This window comes from Mustela nivalis (assembly GCF_964662115.1).
Source record: "Mustela nivalis genome assembly, chromosome: 6".
NCBI classification, from domain to species: Eukaryota; Metazoa; Chordata; class Mammalia; order Carnivora; family Mustelidae; genus Mustela; species Mustela nivalis.
In genome coordinates, this window is record NC_139025.1 from 2,860,639 (window position 1) to 2,884,589 (window position 23,951).

General features: G+C 50.6%; 2 protein-coding genes across 3 annotated transcripts in view; both read left to right on the forward strand.

Annotated features, from left to right (window-relative positions):
- Positions 1 to 3,894: 3,894 nt before the first annotated feature.
- On the forward strand, positions 3,895 to 6,774 carry LOC309866507 (uncharacterized protein). Its single transcript, XM_082734251.1, has 3 exons — positions 3,895 to 4,822; positions 5,952 to 6,108; positions 6,606 to 6,774. The coding sequence occupies exons 1-2, from the start codon at positions 3,930 to 3,932 to the stop codon at positions 6,097 to 6,099; spliced, it is 1,041 nt and encodes a 346-aa protein (XP_082590377.1). The 5' UTR covers positions 3,895 to 3,929; the 3' UTR covers positions 6,100 to 6,108; positions 6,606 to 6,774.
- Positions 6,775 to 10,753: 3,979 nt separating this feature from the next.
- PPP1R13B (protein phosphatase 1 regulatory subunit 13B) overlaps positions 10,754 to 23,951 on the forward strand; it is a 93,048-nt gene continuing 79,850 nt past the window's right edge. Inside the window, exon 1 of one of the 2 annotated variants that reach the window (XM_082737417.1) lies at positions 10,754 to 11,028. In XM_082737417.1, the coding sequence (XP_082593543.1) occupies positions 11,020 to 11,028 (9 nt within the window). In that variant the 5' untranslated portion in view covers positions 10,754 to 11,019. The remainder of the gene's footprint in view (positions 11,029 to 23,951) is intronic. The other variant, XM_082737414.1, reaches the window with a different exon arrangement.

Consider the following 23,951-nt stretch of genomic DNA (forward strand, 5'->3'; position numbering starts at 1 on the left):
TAAGGCTGTTGTCGAAGAAATTACTGGGGCGCCTGGATGGCTCAGTCGGTTAAGCGTCTGCCTTCAGCTCAGGTCATGATCCCAGCATGCTGGGATTGAGCCCCACACTGGGGGTTGGGGGGTGTCCCTGCTCAGCAGGGAGCCTGCCTCTCCTTCTCCCTCTGCCCCCCTCCCCCCGCTCATGTTCTCTTTCTTTCTCTCAAATAAATAAATTCTTTAAAAAAATAAAAGAAATTACTGCTAAGGCCCTCTTTTCAATTGTTGGCATACTTGCCCCTGATGACTTCAAAACTTTACCATACTGGGAAAATTTGTCCATGAGCAGGTAAGATGACTAAATTCTCATCCATCAGAGTAGAGAGCCCACCAAGAGTATCTAGAACTGAAAGTCAAGCAACAACTGTCTGAGCATTATATTTACAAACATGACGGTACCACACATGCACACAGACGGTGGGAGAGTAGAAGGCATTGCCCTCAGGGCTCATGAGGCAGAGACGGGCCTGGACCTGCTGTTTTATCTCAGAAGTATTTGCAAACTATTTGTCTGGTTAGGAATCGAGACCATGGGGCGCCTGGGTGGCTTAGTGGGTTAAGCCGCTGCCTTCCACACAGGTCATGATCTCAGGGTCCTGGGATGGAGTCCTACATCAGGATCTCTGCTCAGCAGGGAGTCTGCTTCCTCCTCTCTCTCTCTCTGCCTCTCTGCCTGCTTGTGATCTCTGTCTGTCAAATAAATAAATAAATAAAAACTAAAAAAAAAAAAAAAAAGAATCGAGACCATGGAGGGGCACCTGGGCGGCTCAGTAGGTTAAGCATCCAACTCTTTATTTCAGCTCAGGTCAGGTCCTGGTCTCAGGGTCGTGGTCTCAATCTCCTGAGACAGAGTCCCAGATCGGGTTCCGTGGTCGGCATGGAGTCTGCTTGAGATTCTCTCCCTCCCCCTCTGCTCCTCCCCACACCATTCGTCCTCGCTCTTTCTCTCTCTAAAATAAATAACTGAACCTTAAAAAAATAATCAAATCCATGGATTATTTCTATGAGCATACGAACTACAGGGGCGCCTGAGTGGCTCAGTTGGTTAAGCATCTGACTCTTGATTTCAGTTCAGGTCTTGATCTTGGGGTTGTGAGATCAAGCCCCGAGTTGGCCTCCGTGCTCAGCATGGTGTCTGCTTGAACATTCTCTCTCCTTCTGCCTCTGCCCCTCCCTGCTGCTTGTCCTTGCTTCCTCTCCCTCAACATAAATAAAATCTTTAAAAAAAAAAAAAAGAGTAAGAATTATAGTTGACCTTTGAACAATACAAGTTTTATTTTATTTATTTATTTATTTTAAAAGGATTTATTTATTTATTTATTTGACAGACAAGAGATCAGAAGTAGGCAGAGAGAGAGGAGAAAGCAGGCTCTCCGTGGAGCAGACAGCCCGATGCGGGGCTCGATCCCAGCACCCTGGGATCATGACCCGAGCCGAAGGCAGAGGCTTTAACCCACTGAGCCACCCAGGCGCCCCTGAACAATATAGGTTTAAAATATGCAGTTCCCTCTATGGATTTTTTTTGATAGATACAGAATAGTACCGTTAACGTATCCTCTCTTAGGATTTTCTTTAAGTGTTTTCTCAACTGTAAGAATACAGTATATAATACAGACAACAGACAAAATATGTGTTAATTGACATTTTATGTTATTGGTAAGGCTTCCAGGCAATAGTAACTGTTAGCTAGTAGTTCTGTTTTGGGGGAGTCAAAAGTCACATGCAGATTATCAACCACATGAGGGTGTCACTGCCCCTTCCCTCCGCGTCCTTCAAGGATCAACTGTCATTTTTTTAAAGATTTTATTTATTTATTTGACAGAGAGATCACAAGTAGCAGAGAGGCAGGCAGAGAGAGAGGAGCAAGCAGGCTCCCTGCTGAGCAGAGAGCCCAATGTGGGGCTTGATCCAGGATCCTGAGATCATGACCTGAGCCGAAGGCAGAGGCTTAACCCACTGAGCCACCCAGGCGCCCCCAACTATCATTTTAAACATAAAGAGAGTTGGGTGTTTTGTCCCATTTTGTCCCCACTTTTGCATGTTTGGGTTTTGACTTGGAATTTGAATCAGGCCTTTCTGACTCTGATCACTAAGTTACACGTAAAGAGCATTAGAAGCCCATTTGGGAGGAGCCGGGAAGGGAGTGCGGGACTGTATCCTGTACGTTCGCCCACGGCCACATACTGATTTCCGTTGTGGCCCAGACACGCCCATCTTTCAAGAGCATCATTCTCCAGCAAGGCTTCTGCATGACCTCCACATATCCGGCACACCTCAATCGGCTGACCCTCCCTCCTTGCTCAGCCAGGCAGGCTAACAGGTGGGCATTTCCCAGAGGGGGCACTGGCAGGTCTGTCTGGTGCCGTCCCTGTTCACTTGGAGGGGTTTCCTGAACTTGTCCATAACTGTCTCGGGCACCCCAGTACAAAGCACTGTAACCGGCCACATTGTCTCCACATGCCGGGAAGGCCAGCCCCACTGCCGGCTGGCTTCTCCGGTGCTGGCAAAAAGGACAGATCGCCCTGTTCTAGCTTGTGTTCACGACTGCGTGGAGGAGGCTGAGGTGGGCGAGTGAGAAAGGGAAGACACTGCCATGCAGCCGGTCTTTCAGCTGTGGGCATTTCAAGGTCATGCTGGCATGCCTGAGCCCCTGAGGCCACATGTCAGTAGATGCTGAGTGTGGCGCCTCATGCAGGGATCAGGGACCCTCCCAGTCTGCCAGCAATGTCTAACCCGGGACAGGGGGACAGTAAATGCCCGCCTGCCCTTCCTGTGTGCCACAGCGATCATTTCCTGTAATCCAGGCAGAAATCCTTGCAGTAGACCCTGTTATCCCCATTTTACAGAGGAGCAAAGTGAGGCACAGAAAGATTGTGTAACTTGGCCAAAATCACACAGCTGAACTAAGTAGCAGGTGGTCTAGCTTCACAGTCCAAGCTCACAGGTACTCTGTGAAAGCATATTTTGTTAACTTCTAGCTACAAAATATCCAATGAATTATAGCAAAATGATTTCTAAGTTCATAGAACAGTGGGAAGTGTGACAGAGTGCAAGATTTAAACTGATAACTGGGTTTCAAATTTGGATTCCTGACTGGGGAGCCCATTACCATGAACTGCTTGCATCCACAGACCCACAGACCCTCTAGGTAGGAGGGCAGGGAATAGACCCCAGCTCTTCCCAGTGGGGGGCCTTGGACAGGTCACTTGCTCTCAAGGTCAGGCCTCCTCTTGGGGATTCCTTTGCTGGAGATCTCCATTTCCACTTCCCTCTAGCCCTGGGGGAGGTAACTGTCCCCCTGTGCTGGCCCTGGAGTCCTGCCCTCTCTCTATGGTTCCATTACTCCCTCTTCTGTAAGCAGTCCCCCTTTGTAAATAACCCTCCTGGAATTTCCCTAATTTGCGGAAGCCATCTGTTTTCCCACGGGACCCTGACTGATGTGACAGCATCATGAATAATGGTGGAAACTGGAAGCACCTGAAATATAGGAGAGCACAGTGAGGGGGGTGGGGGCCGTTTAGGGCACCCTGTAGCGGCTTGCCAGGAGGTGATGCAGCCTGCAGAAAGACGTTCGGAAAAAACCATTATGGCGGAGTGGGGGAAGGGCACGCCTAGGGGTGGGATGCTGGGGGAAGAACAAAAGACCCGGGACTAAACTGCTTTTATGGCAAGACCTCTAACAAGCTCGGTGCGGGCAGGGAATGCAACTTGGTAGCCTCAAGATCAGAAATCAATGAATCTACAGCAAAGGCCTCTCCTTCCCATCAGAGCCCCAGGAGGATCCCAGGAGGAGGGGGAGATGTGGTTTAGGCCTCAGACCAGGACAAGGATATGTGTGTGTGTGTGTGTGTGTGTGTGTGTGTGTGTGTACCTGGCCTCAGACGAGGACCAGGATGAGAGTGTGTGTGCACACATACATGTGTGTATGTGTATGCGTGTGTGTGTGTACGTACCTGGCCTCAGACCAGGATCAGGGCGTGTGTTTGTGTGTCTGTATCTGCAAGTGTGCATGCGTGCGGGCGTGTCCGCATACGTGTGTATGTGTGTGTGTGTATGCATGCGTGTGTAACCGGCCTCAGACCAGGACCAGGGTGTGTGCGCGTCAGCACGCGTGTGTATGCACGCCTGTGCGCGCGCGCGTACACGCACCTGGCTTAGCCGCGGGGAAGCCCCGTCCCTCCGAGGACGCCCCGCCCGCCCGGGGCGGAGCCGGCAGCGCCGAGGGGAGGAGCGCGCCCCGCGCCTGGTGCCGCCGCCCGGCCTGCGGCCCCCGCGGGGCTCGGGTTTCCGCCCCCGCTACCTTAGGTTCCCCCTGGGTGGCCGCGGACGAGTGGCGATCCCTCCCGGGGCTTCCGGGAGACCTGCCTCGCGCAGTCCCCGCAGGGAGGAGTGGAGGCTCCCGGGTGCCGAGCCATTGCCGTGTCCCCCACGGGCCGCACCCCGGGGCGGTGACCCGGCAGCTCGGCCCCGGCGGCGGCCACTCGCCTGGGTGGGCGCGGGCGCCGCTCCCCAGCTCCCGGCGGGGGCGGCGGCCGGGGCGCGGGCCGGGCGTGCAGGCGCAGTTCCCCGGTGGCGGACCGCGGCCCCCCGCAGGCCGGGCGCCCCCTCTGCCCGCCGCTCGCTGGGGCCCGGTGGCCGCCACACCCCGCGCGGCCGCGCGAACCCCGAGAAGCGCAGACCGCTGGCCGGGCTGTCCTCTTCCAGCCTTGACGACGGAAGCGTCACTTCGCGCGCCGCCAGAGAAACGGAACCGCGGCTGGTTCGCCGCCAACCCTCGTGGAAACAGGTTTCCCCGGGAACGGGGAGGGTGGAGCCCGAGCCTCCCCGCGCCGCCCCCGCCTCCACTCCGGGCGGGAGCACGGCGGGAGCCCTCGGGCTGCCCGCGGGCGGAGCGCGAGCGGGAGGGGTTGGCCCGGGGCCGGGGAGGTGGGCGAGGGTCTGGCAGGGAAGCGGGACAGGCTGGGCAGCAGGAGCTCCCGAGCCCCCGGGGCTTGAACTACTCTAGCAGGGTGTGGGGAGCCCTGAGGGCTGCGGGGAGCCACTGGGGAGGCGGCCGCTGTGATTTCCACTTTGGAAACCCCCTTCTGGCCCTACAGCCGCTGAATCAGCGAGAGCGGCTCAGGTTGGGGTGCAGAGGGAACCGGGGCTGGCCGGCCCCTCGGGAGAGAGGCCTAGGCCGTGCCCAGTGTCTGGTTGGAGGAGGGCTCAGTAGACGGCAAGGGGGGTGGCCCCAGCTGGACAGAGGAAGGGGTCCCGAAGCGTGGCCCTTCCCAGGGCTGGCGTGGCAAAGGAGGACCCCAGCACTGGACTTTCCAGTGCCAGTTCCCTAGGCGTGCATGGAGCTCTGTGGGCATGGGGCAGGCTGGTCCCCACCTCCCCCCCACCAATGGCACTGGGCCGAAGCTTCGGGGCCATCCCTCCTCCTTTCTTTCCTATCTAAGAACCCCCCTTCAAAGCACATCCGAAAGGAGTTCCCTTCCCCAATCTGCCACCTCCACCTTGGTTCTCCTAAGGGGTCTCCCTCCTCCAATCTTGCCACCCTCCCCATGGTAGCCACCAGGCATTGGAAAGCCTAAATCAGGTCCCTCTACTCCCCTGGAAAACCACTAATATAAAATCCAGACTCTCCTGGCCCACAAACCCCACTGGACCTCATCTCCGTTCACTCTCTGGGCCCCACCCTTAGCCCCCAGTGCTCGCCCCAAGAGTTGCCCAAGTCCATGCCCTTCTCGCCTGCTCTTTCGCTTCCTTGACCTGGTCCTCCTGAGGAGCCCTGCAGGGCTACCTCCTGAGTGTTTGGGTCTCAACTCAAATGTCACCTTCTTCTGGAAAAAGCAGTCACATTTTCTGACTTTACTGGTTTTGTAATACACGTAACCGGTGTTTGAAGTTATTTTCTTTCTGTTCTTGCTTAGCACCTTCTCGCCTGATGAGAATATAAGCTCCAGGGATTTAGGAACCGTGTTTGTCTTGCTCAAGTTTCTGTCCCCACAGCCTGGACCAGGGCTTGGCACCCAGGAGAAAGCCAATCAACCTCTGTTAGCTGAGGGCACTGACCCCTAGGCCAAACAGGTGTGTTGCCAGCTCTAAGGTGGCAGGTTGTGACAGGTGACATGGGACTGAGCAGTCTGGAAGAAGGTGGTTGAGATGAGCTCTCCTGGAGGGGTCTGGGAAAACCCTGAAGAGGAGGATGGATTTGAATTGTGACAAGAACAGGTAGCACTTGGGAGGAAATGGACAGAGCGCTTTTGCAGGCACGGGAAGGCGGATGCGTGAGGACTTGGGGGAGGGAATGGCTAGGGTTTGGGGTGGCAGGGGTATACAGTCCCTGCTGGGAGGTGCTGGGGCATGGGAGGTTAACTTGAAAAAGTGGGTTGTGGCCCTACTGAGGGGTCTTGTTACAGACTGGATTGTGCCCCTACCCCCCCCAAGATTCATATGTCGAAGTCCTAACCCTTCTATAACCTCCCAATGCGACTATTTGGAGATAGGGCCTTTACAGAGGAACTCAAGTTTAAAGAGAGGACATATGGGTGAACTCTACTCCAGTATGACTGGTGTCCTTATAGGAAGAGGGAAAGACAACAGGGATGTAAGCACAATGAGAAAAGAGCCAGCAAGGGAATGGCCATCTGCAAGGAGAGAGACCTTCGAAGAACCCAACCCTGCCTGCACCTTGATCTGGGACTTCCAGCCCCCAGGATGGTGAGAAAATAAATTTCTGTTGTGTAAGCCCTCCATTCTGTAATCTTTCATTTTGGCTGCCCCTGCAAACTCATGTAGGTCTTAAGATCTTTATATTTTAATTTAATTTTTTAAAAGATTTTATTTATTTTATTTGACAGACAGAGATTACAAGTAGGCAGAGAGGCAGGCAGAGAGAGAGAGAGAGAGAGAGAGAGGAGGAAGCAGGGTCCCCACAGAGCAGAGAGCCCGATGCGGGACTCGATCCCAGGACCCTGAGATCATGACCTGAGCTGAAGGCAGCGGCTTAACCCACTGAGCCACCCAGGCGCCCTATATTTTAATTTTAAATCGTGGTATATTCATCCGGTTCCACAATCCAACATAAAAAGTAATAATGATCAGATCAAGATCGTGAACGGTGATGCATCATGTTGATAGCGTGTGCCCTTGGTAGGATGTGGTGAAAATGGCACTTTACCCATGTGGCCTTCTCCCAAGAATCCCCTAAGCTCAGTCTAATGATAAGAAAAACATTAGGTAGGGCGCCTGGGTGGCTCAGTGGGTTAAGCCTCTGCCTTCGACTCAGGTCATGATCTCAGGGTCCTGGAATAGAGTCCCACATCGGGCTCTCTACTTGGCAGGGAGCCTACTTCCCCCCCACTTGCCTGCCTTTCTGCCTCCTTGTGATCTTTGCATGTCAGATAAATAAATAAAATATTAAAAAAAAAAAGAAAAACATTAGATAAATCTCAAATGAGGAATATTCTACAAAACACCCAACTTACACTCCTCAAAACTGTCAAGGTCATTAAAAAAACAAGGAAACTCTGAGAAACTGTCACAGCCCAGAGGAGCCTAGGGATACACGATGACTAAGGGTAACGTGGTATCTTGGATGGGGTCCTGCAACAAAGGACATTGGGTAAGACTAAGGAAATCTGAATGAAGTATGGACTTCCGCTATCCTGCTGGATTGACCTAGGTCCGCTGGTTGTAACCAGCATACCATCCTCGTGCAAGATACTGAGGAGACAGAAAACAGGGAGGCGAGGGAGACTATGAGAACTGTTCATATTATCTTTGAAATTTTTTTGTAAATTTAAAATGGTTCTAAAAATAAAGTCTATTTTTTAAAAACAGTGAAAAGTCTCGCTCAGATTTCTGTCCCTTGTTTGTGCAGTGCCTGTTCCTACCCACAGCCTCTACTTCAAGAATCCTTCATGTAGGGGCGCCTGGGTGGCTCAGTGGTTAAGCATCTGACTTCAGCTCAGGTCATATTCCCAGGGTCCTGGGCTTGAGCCCTGCATTGGGCTCCCTGCTGGGCTGGAAGCCTGCTTCTCTCTCTCCCACTCCCCCTGCTTGTGTTCCCTCTCTCACTGTGTCTCTCTCCATCAAATAAATAAATAAATATCTTTAAAAAAAAAAAAAAAAGAATCCTTCATGCAGATATGAATCTATATGGCTTTTCTCCCAGAATGGCCTTTGTGTTTGCTTTAAAGAGCACTGAATCATTTTTACTCTGAAGTATTTCAAACATACCAGGTAGAGGGACAAATACAACCCCCCCCATATGCCCACCGCCCATATTCAGCACTTACCAGGAATTTGCCTGTGTGGTTCCGCCATCCCTCCCTGCCTCGCCCTCCCCTTTTTGTTCAATTGTTGCCAAGCAAATTTCAGCCCTCATACATATGCTATGTGCATCTCTGTGTAACCTGCCCATCTTCTTACATTACACTAAAGCCTATACCCACCCCCCCCCCACCCCCCGATCAGGAGTGGTTCCTGAAGGGCCTCTTGTGAACTTGAGTCTGGGTGACAGAAGAGCTTTATAGGGCAGGCGTGTGTACATATGACCTAATTATGTCCTTGTGGGGGATGATGTGGGCGTGGAGGTCAGAGCAGGGAGGCCAGTCATCGACACATTTGGTCTGGGTGCGTGGCGGGTGCAGCAGGGTGGAGAGAAGGAGAACCAGCCTTCTGGGGGACTGCGAGGGGAGCCTCTGAGGGATGGGGTCACTAAACAGCCTGCCTAGAGGATAGATGGGGCCTTGGCATGGGGGCAGGGCACGTGCCGCTCTCTGTACCTAGGGGTCCTACAGGCAAGAGTGGGACCCCAATGGCTAGGCTTTCCTTCTCAGAAGACTGGGCTCACTTTGACTACCTCCAGGCAGGGGCCACATTTTCGCAGTGCTCTGGCAAAGCCCGTCCCCTTACCTGGCTTAGTGGGCGAGCACCCACCCCACGATTATGAACATTAGCATGGCAGAGCTCGAAAGCCATTGGATACCACAGAAGCTCATCCCTCTCTGGTTACACAAAGAGAAACGGAGCCTCAGAGGACGGGGTGCCAGTTGCCTAGGACCACACACAGAGTGAGAAGCAGAGCTGGGATTAGAATCCAGGTCCTGACTTCCTCCCACTACCCAGAGCTTTCTTTTCTCTCTCCAAACCCTGGTCCCAGAAGAAATGTGTCACTAGCCATTACTGCCCACGTGTGTAAGTTTAAAACTTCCTGGGCGGTCCCTCTCCCAGGGACATAGGTACAATAAGCCGGCTTGCTAATGATAGCGTAACTACAGGAAACTATTTATGGAGCACTTACCACGTACCACAAACTGTGCTAGGAGCTTTTCATACCTCATGTCTGACCCTCTCCAAATCCCATGAGGCAGCCACCATTATCTCTGTAATGGCCCATTATAGGGATGGGTAAACTGAGATTCAGAGAGAAGATGTAGCTTGTCTAGGATCATGCAGTGAGGGCGTGGCAGAGGCTGTTTGTCTAACTGGAAATTCTACACTCTTAAATACCAACCACTGTGGCCGCTGAAGACCAGGGGTGGCTTCCCATGAAGAGGACAGCTCTTGCTGCCTGACCTCCTCCCTCCTTGCCCCCCACAGCCTCACCCATCAGCCTTGGGGCTCTCAGAAGATGCAGAGGAAGGGACAGGCCCCTGGGACCTGCTGCCGTCTCCAAGCAGCCGGGCCCATCGCAAGGTGGTTGATGGCCTTTGGTGTTTGGGCCGTAAGCAGACCTCCGTGTTCAGGGTGCTCGTGGAAGTTTCAGCGCTGGCCGTGGAGTGCATCAGGCCCAATCTCGTCTCAGCCAGGGTTCAAATGATTGGCACAGCCTGGAGGGCACAGAAAGGGTACCTGCCCTTTCTGTGACCTTTGCTACAGGGTGCGTGCCATGCCCTGCGCCGGGCGCTGGACACGGGGCCCTGGTCTCCGTTCCTCAGGCGCTCAGGCCAGAAGGAGGTGTCAGGGGAGACAAGGCTGTAGGAAGAGACCTGGGCCCTACAGATGGGGCCTGGGCTCGAAGCCGGGTCGTTCGAGCAGCACCGACGCTGGCACAGGTGGGCACAGGCGTTCCAGGCCGAGGGTATCGCGGGCGTGAAGGCCGCATATGGAGTGCGGGCACGAGCCCCGGAAAGCCGGCGGGAGCGGGGCCCCGGGGACCCGAGCGCAGGGCGGGCTCCCGGGTCCACCCCGAGCGCCGCGGGGCCGGGTCACGTGGATGTCTGGGGGCGCGCCACGCCCCTCCGATCCGGACCCCGGCTACAGCCGCGCCCGGCGCGGGGAGTCCGGGGTCAGGCCGCGGTCAGACGCGGGCGCGCGCCGTCGCCGCGGGATGCGCCCCGCCCCCGGCGGCCGTCCGGAGCCCAAGGTTCGAGTCCAGGCCCGGCGTGGCTCCCTGCGGAGCCGCGCCCGGGCCCTGCCCTCTTCCCGCCTCCGTTTTCCCTTTCCCGAGGTCTCGGGGAACCCGTGCTCTCGGTCGCGCGCGGCCCGGAGCCCGCAGGCCTCCACGCGGGGCGGGGCAGCAGCGAGGCGTCCGCAGCGCGCCCGCCCTCGGGAGCGCGGACGCGCACGGGCGCGCTCTCACCTGGCCGCCGCGAGAGCGGCTTTGGGCAGGCGGGGCCGGAAAGCGCCGCCCCCGGGCCCGCCCCCGCCCCCGCCCAGCCAATCGGAGGGGGTCGCTGGCCCCGTGTGGGGCGACGCGCTGGGGGCGGGGCCTGCGGGGGCTGAGGAGAGAGCCCGAGGGCCGGCGGCGCGAGGCGGTCGGGCGGAGGCGGCGGCGGCGGCCGCTCCCGGGACAGCGACGCAGCGCGCCGGCGGCCGCGACAGGGCCGGTCAGGCTCCGCAGCCCGCCGCAGCCGCAGCCGCCGCCTCGCCGCTGAGGGCCCGAGAGCGCGGCGGCGGGCGCGCGGCCTGCGAGAACGGCCGGAGCGGCGGGCGCGGCGCGGCGCCGAGCGTCCTGTCAGGCGGCCGAAGGCGCCGCGGACCCGCGCCGAGATGATGCCGGTGGGTGCGGGCGGCGGCGGCTTCCTCCGCGGGCGGCCGGCCAAGCCTCCTTCCTCCGCGGCTCCCCGCCCCCGGGGCCCGCGCGAGGCCGGGCGGGCGGGCGGGCGGGCGGGGAAGGAAGTGGCCTGGCGGGCGCGCCCGGCCCCGGCGCCCCCCGGGCGGGCAGGTGGGGGCGGCGCCGGGGCTGTCAGCGCGGGCCGGGCGGGGACCCGGGGCCCAGGGCCGGGGTCGGCGGCCGGGGCCGCGGCGAGGACCGCGACGGGCCCCCCACCTGCGGCGCCCCCTCGGCCGCGGCTCGGCCCTTCCCGCCGACCCTCCGAAGCGGGGGGCTGCCCGGAGGGGAAGCCCGTCCCGGCGGGTGGCCCGACGGGGGGTGTCGTTTGGCGCCCGCGGGGTCTCGGGTCTCGCGGCGCCCCGGGGCCCCCCGCCTGCCGTTCGCTGGGCTCGCGTTCGGAGCGGGCGGCGTGGACTCCCCGTGCGGCGTTCCCACGCCGGGCGCCCCACGCATCTCCGCAGCCCTTCCCGGGGTGGGGAATCCCGTGGCATTGGGGAATTTACCCAGGGGGTGGACGCGGGGGGCCATTGGGAGCCCCTCGCGCGCGGCTCGGGGCGGCCGCGGTCGCTGTGATCCGGAGGTGGAGCGAGGTTGGTCCGCCGCGGCGCCGCCTTTGTCCTGTCCTCCGGGACGCGCTCTGCCGGGGTGGGCCGGGCCCTGCCTTCACCTGCCGTCGGGGTCGCGGGGCGCGCCGCGGGGAGGTGGACGGCCGGCCTTACGGGGAGCGCGGGGACCGCGGTGTCCGGCGCACGCCCCGCTTTCCTGAGCGCCTTCAGTTGCAGTGAAACCCTGGAACGCGCGTACAGCAGCGGCGACAGAACCCGGCCTGAAGCGACCCGCTCGGCACCAAGTCACGTTTCGGACGGAAAGCGCCGTCCCCCGCATTTTCTGCTCGGACACTGCTCTCGCGCGCCGCGCCCTCAAGGACGTTTAGATTAGACCCCCCCCCCCCCATCTTTCAAGTCATTTCCTGTCTTGATGATGTCGCCCCCCTTCCGGACTCGGTGCAGCACGTCGTGTTGACGGAGCCCGAAGCCTTGACCGCCTTGACCCTCAGATCCTTTGGCATCAGGGCGTGTGGGTTTAGATGCGGGGTCCTGTCGCGGCGGGGGGGCGGGGCGCAGCCGAGGATGCCGAGCGCCGCTTCCGCGACTTGTTAGCGTGACCTTGAGCAAGGCACGGTCTCAAGCCTGGAGTCGCTCTGCAGTAGGAATTAAACGAACCGGCGTCCGAGGGCGTCCTGAGGATCCGCAAGGGTCGTGGGTCCCAGAGAGTCCACAGGATGCCGTGCGGTGTTCATCCTTGCTGATGCGGCTCGGAATCGTGTTTCTAAGGTGAACCTCGCTGGCTACACGCGCCCAGCCGAGGCTTGGATCCGGAAAGCGGTGCTGGTGAAATCACGCGCCGTGGGCCGCGCGTGGGCCGCGGCCGTGTGGAAGGGCGGCTGTAGACTGCGATTGCCCTCACCGCGCGGCGTTCGCTTGTGAATACCTGGTGGGAACGGCCTTGCGTGTCCGCACGGTCCACGCAGACGCCTGCCTCTGCTGCGCTCCGTTAGCGTCTAGGCTGTCTTTATCACGTTTCTTTTTTAAGAAGTTTGCTTACAGCTGGGGGGTTTCTTCATGATACTCAAAGTAATCAAATCCTGCGTTAGAACAAACAGAGAATCTATTAACTATTTAAAACACCCTGCTTTTGTTTTAAAGTGCCTTCTAGAAACAGATGGTATTTCTCTTGGTCTCTTTTGAGGACTTTGGGGCTGTGTTTCTTCTAGATCCCTAAAAAATTCTACTTGGAGGATTGAGTCCTTCCTCCATGAACACAGTTGAGGCTGGTTGTAGATTTAATAGAGTTCTAAGGACACGCCATTCTTTCCTGGTCCTGCCTTAACTGTGTATCCAAGATATAAATAAGATTTTTCTTTATTGTATGGTTGGTGTTCATCATCATGAGGAATCCCCAGAGGAAGGTTAGATCGTATTTTGCATACTTTGTATAGAGCAGTACTTCCTAGTAGGAATGTAATGGGATCCACAGAAATGTGATTTTAAATTTTCTAGGAACTACATAAGAAGATGATATTTTAGTCATGTCTTTTATTTAGTCGTGTCATTATATCAGAAGTGTTGTTTTAACAAGTAATCAACAGGAAGAAATTTACTAATGTGGTGTTTTACTTTTTTATTTTTTTACACTAAATCATTGAAATCCAGTGTGAAACTGATGAAGCTTTACATTTATAGTACACCTCAGTTTAGAGGAGCATGTTTCAAGTACTCAGTAGCCACATGCGGTCAGTGGCTACCATCTTGGGCAACATAGGTTTATATTTTTTTTAGTTATTTGCAAATTGGCAGTTAGTGTGTATTGTCTGTGGTAACTTTTAATTGATCAGATGGTTTACTGTAGCAGCCAGTCTCGGCTGTTGGGAATAAATGGGAGTATCCTGCCACGTTTTCATCTGACACAATAACGTCTTTGTAGAGGACTTCAATTTGCCTGCTATGGGAAGTTCTGTGACTATTTACTTTTTTTTTTTTCTTTTAAGTGGGCTCCATGCCCAGCATGGCGCCCAGGGTGGGGCTTGAACTTGTGACCCTGATCTCAAGAGTCAGTCACTTAACAGACTGAGCCACCCAGGTGCCCCTGGGACTATCTACTTTTAAACAAAGTTATATTTTGGAATTTTCCCTTATTAAAATAGTTTTGCGTTCTGATGTCCATAGTCATTCACCTTTTTGTCAGGGGATGACATTTTAACAATGTTTTCCCAAGAAGAAAGTGGGCTGTAGTTTAAAGGTTACTCGTTGGGTCCTCCCTAAGATCCAGACCTGAAAGCGTTTAGGCCGCACCTCAATAACCTTGATAGAAATAAGAATATTAATAAAAATAGCCTGATTCAGACCATGAAAGTATGAAAACTGCCTTGCTCATTGGTCAGCAGTTGGTCACTCTCTTTTCAAAAGAGAGAGAGCACTTCGCAGCTGGTAAAACTTCCTGTGCAGAGGCGAAACATGTATCCGGGGAATGGCGCTAAGGGTACTTTCTTCTCTTCCAAAGGAATGTTAACGTGAGTAAAGGAAGTTCAGTGGTTCTACAGTGTGTGGTTTTGTTTGTTTGTTGTTTTTTAGATTGCATTTATTTATTTGTCAGAGAGCAAGAGAGCAGGCACAGGCAGACAGAGAGGCAGGCAGAGGCAGAGGGAGACGCAGGCTCCCTGCCAAGCGAGGAGCCCGACGTGGGACTCGATCCCAGGACGCTGGGATCATGACCTGAGCTGAAGGCAGCCGCTTAACCCACTGAGCCACCCAGGTGCCCTACAGTGTGTTTTGTTCATACTACAGGCACTCTGTTGGTAGTGTTTCTGTCATGTTGGTAGTGACTTCTTACCTGCAGTGGACGCCACGTAGTGTGACCAGCTGATTCCATTCCTTTCTGTCCTGGGAGCCGTTTCAGCTAGGGGTTAAATGAGTTTGTACTTAACATTTAGTTCTCATTAAACTTATTTTGGGTATTTGCTTTCTTCCCAGCTGTGAACAAAGATACCTGAGGTACTAGAATAGGTCTGTCTTTGCTTAACCCATCAGCTGTCCTGTAATTGATACAATTAGAAGTAGGGAGATTCAGGGTCTAGTCCCCACTTGTTAGTAACCTTGTGACCTCTGGACTTAATTTGTTTGGGCTTCAGTTTCTCACCTGTGAAGTGAGTTGGTCTTGGTGATTCCCAGCTGTTTATGGTTGGCCTGGCGGTTGATACGTAGCAGATACTTTCATGAGGGCAATAATCAGGCTGCATCAGAGGCTGAGGCAACCGGACACTTGTTTTGACAGCCCTGACAGTAAGCTTGTTCGCTGCCCAAGTGCCTTTGTACCATAGAGCAGATAAGGGCTCCGTAGGTGTTTACTGTTATTGTGAGTTAATAATTTAGTCACTTGATAGGCTTGAATGTGTAGCCTAATGCAGTAGCCAAAACCCTGAAGACTGGAGAAGATTGTCTTTTTAACTCTAGTTTCTTTCTTTATTTTTTTTAAAGTTTTTATTTTGCTAAGGGAGAGAACCAGCTGGGGGGAGGGGCAGAGAGAGAAGCCTACTCCTGGCTGAGCAGGGAGCCCCATGCCGGACTGGATCCAGCACCCTGGGATCATGACCAGAGCTTTTTATTTTTGCAAGAGAGAGAAAACTAGTTTCTCTAAATCAAAAATTATAGGCATAATATTGTCATTTAAAATAATTCTAGCCTTTAGATTGCCCAGAAATTCATAAAAGGAAAAGCAAAGCCTTTGTCATACAAAGATGTATATTTAAAAGCTTGTATTATTGGGGCATCTGGGTGGCTCAGTGGGTTAAAGCCTCTGCCTTCAGCTCAGGTCATGATCTCAGGGTCCTGGGATCGAGTCCCGCATTGGGCTCTCTGCTCAGCAGGGAGCCTGCTGCTCTCTCTCTCTCTGTCTGCCTCTGCCTGCTTGTGATCTTTCTCTGTCAAATAAATAAGTAAAACCTAAACAAAATAAAAAATAAAAGCTTGTATTATTACAGCTTTATTGAACTTAAAAATCGTCTTTGTGGATGACTCTTCTGAAGGCTGCAGTGCGAAGTGGAGCCGTAAAGTGGCAGCTCTGGCTGCTTCCTGCGGCTCAGTCTGGTGATTCTTGAGTAGCTGTGGTATTTGTCATTAGGTGCTGAGGCCCTGTGTCACAGGTTTTGTGGCGGTATCACTGTTTTTATGGAGAACTGAGGCTCAAGAGGTAGAGAAACTTGCTAAGGTCCTCCAGCTGGTAAGCAGTAGAGCAAGGTTTGAAAACAAACAAGCTGACTCGAAGCCTTTGCTCCTAATCTTCGTGCCAGTCACTTAGGGAAGTTTGTTGTAGTCCAAGCACTTCACGGGGGGTGCTAGTGAATTGAATTTGGCAAAATTTTTCCTGTTATGCTCAGCTCAAACAGAGCTTACTATTTAAAAGAATCCTGAGGTGAATTTTTAAAAAATTCTGGTATAGTTAACATACGGTGTTATATTAGTTTCGGGTGTACAGTGAGTGAGTCAACAATTCTCACATTACTCAGTGTTCGCATAAGTATACTCTTCTTCCCCCGTTTTACTCACCCCTGCCTCTGGTGACCATCCACGTGTTCTCTCTAGAGTTAAGAGTCTGTTTCTTGATTTGTCTCTTTTTTTCTTTGTTCTTTTGTTTTGTGTCTTAAATTCTACATATGAGTAAAATCATTTAGTATTTGTCTTTCTTTGACTTATTTCACTTAGCATTATATACTCTAGCTCCATCCATTTGTTGCAAAGGGCAAGATTCCTTTTTTTGTTTTTGTTTTTGTTTTTTTTTGGCTAAGTAATATTCCATTGGGGGTGTGTGTGTGTCTATATATATATAGACACACACAGCATCTTCTTTATTCACTCATCTATTGATGGTCACTTGGGCTGCTTCCATAATTTGGCTATGGGCAGATAATGCTGCAGTAAACATAAGAGTGCATGCATCTTTTCAAATTTGTGTTTTCGAATTCGTTGGTTAAATACCCAGGAGTAGAATTTTTAATCATATGTTCTATTTTTAATTTTTTTTAAGATTTTTTATTTATTTATTTGACAGAGAGAGATCACAAGTAGGCAGAGAGGCAGGCAGAGAGAGAGGAGGAAGCAGGCTCCCTGCTGAGCAGAGAGCCCGATGCGGGACTCCATCCCAGGACCCCGAGATCATGACCTGAGCCGAAGGCAGCAGCCCAACCCACTGAGCCACCCAGGCGCCCCTATTTTTAATTTTTTGAGAAAACTCTGTAGTGTTTTCCAGAGTGGCTGCCCAGTTTACATTCTTACCGACAGTGTTTAAGGTTTCTGTTCTTAACACCCTCACCAAGACTTGTTGTTTCTTGTGTTTTTGATTTTAGCCAACTGACCAGTGTGAGGTGATATTTCATTGTGGTTCGGATTGGCATTTTTCTGATGCCAAGTGATGCTGAGCATCTTTCCATGTGTCTCTTGGCTATCTGTCTGTCTTTGGAGAAATGTCTATTCATGTCTTTTGCCCATTTTAAATGAGATTATTTGGGATTTTTTTTTCTTTGGTGTTACCAAGGTAAATCTTATTGATAAAAAGTGATAGTTTCAGGGGCGCCTGGGTGGCTCAGTGGGTTAAGCCTCTGCCTTCGGCTCAGGTCATGATCCCAGGGGCCTGGGATCGAGTCCCGCATTGGGCTCTCTGCTCAGCAGGGAGCCTGCTTCTCCTCATCTCTCTCTCTGTCTCTCTGCCTATTTGTGATCTCTCTCTGTCAAATAAATAAATAAAATCTTTAAAAAAAATAAAAAGTGATAGTTTCCATCGTCTTGAGTTTGGGGACAATTCTTATTTGAATGTAAATGTAAATTTTTCGTTCTTAGCATCCACTTTGAATAGTCTGTGCCGATATATATGCTTAAGAGTTACTTTGGATTTTTAGCATGACAGGAACTTAAATTGTCATCATGTTATTGTGTTGAAGTTATATAACTGGTTGTGGACATGTATTTTTGTGTGTGTTTGCACAGATGGGCAATGCAGCAAAATTCGGTGGTATTTTGGTGCCCTGAAGTGTTGTTGCCATAGTTATTTTACAAACTGTGGTTCTGGAAATGAACTTAGGAATGGTGGTAATCAAATTCTATTGTGACACTTTCTTGGCTTAATTGCTTTGTTTTATTTTGCTGCAAATGTAGCTGTATGGTTGTTCTTACTAACTGGTAAGCAAAATCTACTGTTACTGGATTTTGTAAAATAAAAATCTTTGCATGGTGACATGTAGAACAATAAAAGACTGGGAAAATGAGGTTGTTTTAAAATTAATGACATTCAAAATCTTAGTGTATAGTTCAGTACAGGATCTTGCTAGTACTGTTGTTAGTATAGCTACAGAAAATGTTAACTGAAGTTTTGGCAGAATCACGATTTATTTATTTATTTATTTTTTAAGCATTATTATTATTATTTTTTAAATTTATTTGACAGACAGAGACCACAAGTAGGCAGAGAGGCAGACAGAGAGAGAGAGAGAGGAGGAAGCAGGCTCCCCACTGAGCAGAGAGCCCAACGTGGGGCTTGATCCCAGGACCCTGGGATCATGACCTGAGCCGAAGGCAGAGGTTTTAACCCACTGAGCCACCCAGGCGCCCCCAGAATCATGATTTAAAATATATGTTATGATTGTAATCATCCTAGCTCAGGCAGATGTAAAGGCCCTGTGGCAAGACCATACCCAGCATACTGGAGAAAGGAAAGGTGGCTGGAGCAGAGTGTGTGAGGGAGAGAGAGAGAGAGAGATAAAATCAGAAAGGTGATGGTGGTGGGGGAGTTGAGGATCTTGTAGGACTTTACAGTTTATTCATTTAGGCTTCTTTTTTTAAAAAATTCTTGACATTTATTTGAGAAAGAGTGAGTGTGAGAGGGGGAAGGGGGAGAGAATCCCAAGCAGACTCCCTGCTGAGCTAGGGCCCTGACACAGGGCTTGATCTCAAGACCCTGAGATCATGACCTGAAATCAAGAGTCAGACGCTTAACCCACTGAGCCACCCAGGCAGCCCTCATATAGACTATTTTAAAGACAGGAGTTATGATAAATTTCTACCAAAGGAAATGAAACAGTGATTTATTTTTTATATCATAAATAGTTCTGAGTAGTAGGCATTGCCTAGATGTAGCAGGTAGGAGTGTGGGTCTTGGTGTCAGTTGGCCTAAGTGTGGATTCTGTCATCACCATTTGGCTCTCTGACTTGGGTAAAGTTACCTGGACCTTCGGTTCTTAAACCAAGGGTAATAGCAACTTTGTAGGGTTGTCAGGAGGATCAGGTTGATTATTGCAGTGGAAGGGGCCTGTTGTGTAGTAGATGCTCTATAAATGGTAGTTATTCGTGGTAAGTTTTGTTTTTTTCTGGGAAGTTTTCACCGTCTCTGCATTGGCCAGATATACCAATAGAGGTACGCAACCCAGTGCATCGTCTTCTTTTAAGCTATAATTTATATGCCATAAATTCACCTTGTAACCTGTACAGTTCAGGGGGTTTTAGCATCATCATAAGGTTGTCCAACCATCACCACTGCCTCCTTCAGAACACTTTGCCTGATGTGTCTTTGTGGTACTTGCTGTAGTTGCAGTGTTAAACACTCGTTCCTGTGACTGCGTAATGTCTCTTCTTGTCTTAGACTGTAAGGTTCATGAGGGCAGAAGCTGTCTTCTTTCTATGCCACTTGCCACCAGCGCCTGTGCCAGGGACTGATCGCACAGTTGGCGTTCAGTGACAGTTTGTTGAATGAAAGAAGATGTAATGAGGAGAGTAGCATGGGACCCCGTGTGAAGAGGGTTGTGTGTGACACAGTGGGGTTCACATGTGATCCTGTGGGTCATCAAAGACCATCAAACATTTATAAAAAGTGGAATAGGGTGATCAGATTTGTTTGAAAGAGGGATAATTCTGAAGCCACAGAGAGTGGACTGTGGAGTAAGGGAAATTAAAAAGAAGCAGGAAGAGCGGTTAGGAGACCAGTTGGTGCAAACCAGCTTTGACCTGCAGAAGGGAATGATCCAGTCAGTAGGTAAAACAGATCTGATGGACTGTGTGATTGCTTGTGCGCGCGCGTGTGTGTGAGAGTGTGTGCGGTTGAGAGAGGCAGGAAGGAAGCCCAGCGGCTGGTGTTGAGGATAACCGGTTTATTGCTTCTGCAGCCAGGCTTGTCTTTCCTTTAAGATAAAGGCCACTTGAGAAGGAATAGGTTTTCAGGGCTTAAGGGGACCATTGAGTTTTATTTTGGTTGTTTGGAGCTTGAGAGGCCTGCTGTACCGAGAAAGAGGTTACTCTTAGATCTTAGGGTAAAATAAACACACCCAGTAAAAAAAAAAAAAAAAAAAAAAAAAAATCACTTGCCCAATATTAAGTGGTTTTTAATGCTGTGGTTTAGGCATTCTAGGTTGCTGCCTGGCATCTGTGGCATACCACACATATCGTGCCTTGTACTTGTCAGTCAGCCCCACCCTAAGTCCCCACTGGGCCTGCCAGAGCTTCCCGGGCCGGGACTGGCCTGACCTCTTCCATCTTTGTGCTCTCAGCACCTGGAAGGCTTCCCATGCGCATGCACACAGTGTGTAGCAGTACGAGCTGTCTTTGCACTGATACTTTGGATTCTGCTTTCTACTCTAGGCTATGTTTACATTTCTAATGGCAGTCTTGAAAATAAAATTAGTAAGTAATAATCAACCTCACAAATGATCAACATATAGACAGAGATTTTTATGGTGGACCTGGAAATGAGAAATGAGGTTTGGGCAAAATGTGAAGAAAGATGAAGAAAAATTTGACAATTTTAAGATTAACAAGAAAACAAACCGGACAGTAGAAACAAAGAGTGTTTTGTGATAGGAAATACATGTGAAACAGATAGCCTAGTGGTTATCATCTCAGACTCTCGAGCCCAGGTTTCACATTCTGGCTTTGCCACTTGTTAGTCCATGACTTCCGACAGATTATTTAACCTCTTCAGGCTTATTTTCCTCTTTAAAATGAGTCTAATAACAGGATGTTTCAAAAAGCCATTGTGAGGATTGTCAAATGCTTAGAGCATTCTGTTAACAGACAGAATAAGTACTCAGTAAATGTTCTCTTAAGTTTTCTCTAGCAACCAGAAAGTTTCATGGTGGGCAGGATTCAGTCAGAAAAGGACCCTAAGTGCATTTTATCCCACTAAGGTGGAATGCTTATGTTCTTCATGCTGAGAGAACATGGTAGTAATGGCAAAATCTATCAAGTTGCTAGGACAGAGAGAATGATTGGCTTGCTTTTCTTGGAAATTAAAGTTTACCTTCTCTTTCCAGTACCTTCTGTTTTCTATTTTTTTTTAAGATTTTTATTTATTTACTTGACAGACAGAAATCACAAGTAGTCAGAGAGATTAGAAGAAGCAGGCTCCCCGCCGAGCAGAGAGCTCAATATGGGGCTTGATCCCAGGACCCTGAGATCATGACCTGAGCCGAAGGCAGAGGCTTTAACCCACTGAGCCACCCAGGTGCCCCACCTTCTGTTTTCTAGACCACAGTTTAGAACCAGGATACGATTCAGTTCACTTGTGTTCTACCAGTGAGCTGGAAGTTACTCCCTTCTTTCTGGTTTGTACTTAGAGGGTACCTTCCAGGCCACCCCATATAAAATGCTCCTCCCTTTACTTTATTTCTCTTTATAGTACTTATGTCCCCCTGGCATTTATTTATGGCATTTGTGGGATGTCTTCATGCAGGCAGGGTTTTGTTTTCTTTTGCCACTGCAGTAGCCCCAGTGCTTGGGATGGGGCCTCCCCCAAGCATTCAGTAAGTACTTGTTTACTGAATGGCCTCAACAGGCATTTAGGGCAGTTCTTATATTGCTGGTTCTGTGCCAGGGCCAGGCATGGGCCTGCTCTCCTTGAGCTCTCAGTGGGGAGCAGTCATGTAAACAAAAGTGTCATTCCAACAAGGTAAAAATCGTTAAGAGCGGTGGAGCACAGGGTACATCAGAGCACAGCAGCAAAAGGAGTCCTCCCAACCTTGGGATGTTGGGGGAATTTCCAGAGAGGAGGTGATGTTTACATGGAATTTCCAGGATGAGGGAGAGGGGTAGAGATGATGGGGAAAGGCTTTAGGTAGAGAGTTGAATGCGTGCAAGTCATTGAGATCTGAGTCTGTGTGATGTGTTGGGGGAGATGGCCTGGAGAATGAGGCCAGTTGAAATGAGGGAGGCTAGAAAGGTGGGTACAGGTCAGATTCAGAGGGCCATGTGTGACCTGCATAAGAGTTTGAACTTGATCCTAAGAAAGATATGAAACTGTTGTGGGTTTTTTAAAATTGTGGTAAAATATAATAACATAAAATTTACCAATTTAGCCATGTTTAAGCATGCAGTTCTGTGGCATTAAGTGTATTGACAGTGTTGAGCAACCGTCACCACCATCTGTCTCCAGAACGTACTCCTCTTCTCAAGATGAAACTACTGTTGCAGGACTTTGAGCCGAGTTGTAAAGTCCTTCACTCAAGTTCAAGTTGGTACTACGTGTGTAGAGCCTATGGGAGGACTCAGGTAGTTGAGGCAGAAAAGGGCCTCTGCTCAGTCAAAAGAGTCATGGAAGAATCTAGCACTGAAGCCAGTGTGTGGGAGACCCTCTTCAGGCCCTCCTGTACTCGTGTTGCACAACCCAGATTCACCTGGCTTCTCAGTCTTCAGACGCTGTATCTGAGGTTGCTGGGGGGAGTGCAGCTGCAGGCAGTCTGCTGGGAACCACAGAAAGACCCACTTTAAGCACAACCTATGGTTGTGGTCTGAGGGTGGGCAGCCTGACCTCCGTCAACACCGAAGATGATCACAATTACAGATTACAGATTACACACAGGGTGGTGGTTAAAGTTCCTCCTGATGACTGAGTCATCAAGAAAAGAGTAAATAACACCAGTGATGTAGACAGCGGCTGGGTACATTTTACGTGAGCTCTGTCCAGTAGAAACATAATGGGAGCCACAAGGTGTTTTTTAAATTTCTAATAGCATAGGGCGCCTGGGTGGCTCAGTGGTTCAGGTCACGATCTTAGGGTCCTGGGATCGAGTCCCATATCGGGTTCTCTGCTTCGCGGGGAGCCTGCTTCCTCCTCTCTCTCTCTCTGCCTGCCTCTCTGCCTACTTGTGATCTCTCTGTGTCAAGTGAATAAATAAAATCTTTAAAAAAAAAAAAAAAAGCTCTTTAAATTTCTAATAGCATGTTCAAAAAGTGTAAAGAAACAAATATAACTCGCTATATCCAAAATTATGTAAGCGTGTAGTTAATATTAAAACCTTATTAGTGAGATACTTGACATTCCTTTTTCATACAGAGCCTCTCAAATTCAGAACATATTTTATACATCCAGCACATTTCATCTCAGACTAGTCACCTTTTAAAGTTCTCAGTAGCTCTGTGTTTGGCTGGCTGGTGTGGCCATTCCATGGACAGGCTTGGTTTCAGATTTGGCCTCAAAGGAACTGGACTCTCAGTTACTCAGAGAGTGCCATCATTCAAAACATACCTCAAGGATTATAGGTGGCTGGTGTTTCATTGTAATTTTTATTTACTAGTTTTTGGTTTTATATTTGAAGAACTATTGAGAGGCAATATAGTGCAGGAGTTAGAGAGCATGGATTTGGGGGCAGACCGTCTGGCTCTACATTTTCTACCTGTGTGATGTTGGATGAGTTCCTTAATGTGTCTGTGTCTCAGTGTCCTCATCTGTAAAGTTGGGGTTGTTGCAGTACCCACCTCATCGGGCTTTGTGAGCACTACGTGAGCTGTTCTGTACAAAGATCGTCCGACAGTGCCTGGCATATGTGAAGCCGTATGGGTGTGTGCTGTTGTCCCCAAAATGTTCAATGATTTCGATGCAGTACATTTTAAAGACGTTCTTGGCTTTGGAGGCTGCTTAACTTCAGATAGGCATTTAACATCTTTCACAGTGAAGAAAAAAATGTGAATTGCAGTTTGGTGGGGATGCTTTCTAATGATGTCTTTGAGTAACTTTCCTGTTGGCTGCAACATCGAGGATGCTTAACAACCACAGAGATGGTGTCATCAATGATTAAAGAATCTTAGGATTACAGTTACAATTAGGAAAACGTGAAGGGATGAGTTTAGTACTGTTATAATTAAATTCTCTTGAAGATACTTCATGAACCGTACTATGGCTGGGGAGACTACCTAGTTCTAATTTTTCTCCCCTTGGTCTTTTGCAACACTGGATTATTTTGAGAGTTTTACCTTATTGCTATTATTTGTAAGTAGAGTGGAAGGGTAACAAAAGTAAAACCAAAATATGAGAAGATAGTTATGTAGAAAGTCGAAGG

What these genes read in the sequence shown, in the direction of transcription:
- LOC309866507 (XM_082734251.1), top strand. Translation starts at nt 3,930, where the DNA reads ATGAGAGTGTGTGTGCACACATACATGTGTGTATGTGTATGCGTGTGT. An exon ending in GCCAACCCTCGTGGAAACAG is followed by an intron (nt 4,823 to 5,951) that starts GTTTCCCCGGGA and finishes GTTCTTGCTTAG; the next exon opens with CACCTTCTCGCCTGATGAGA.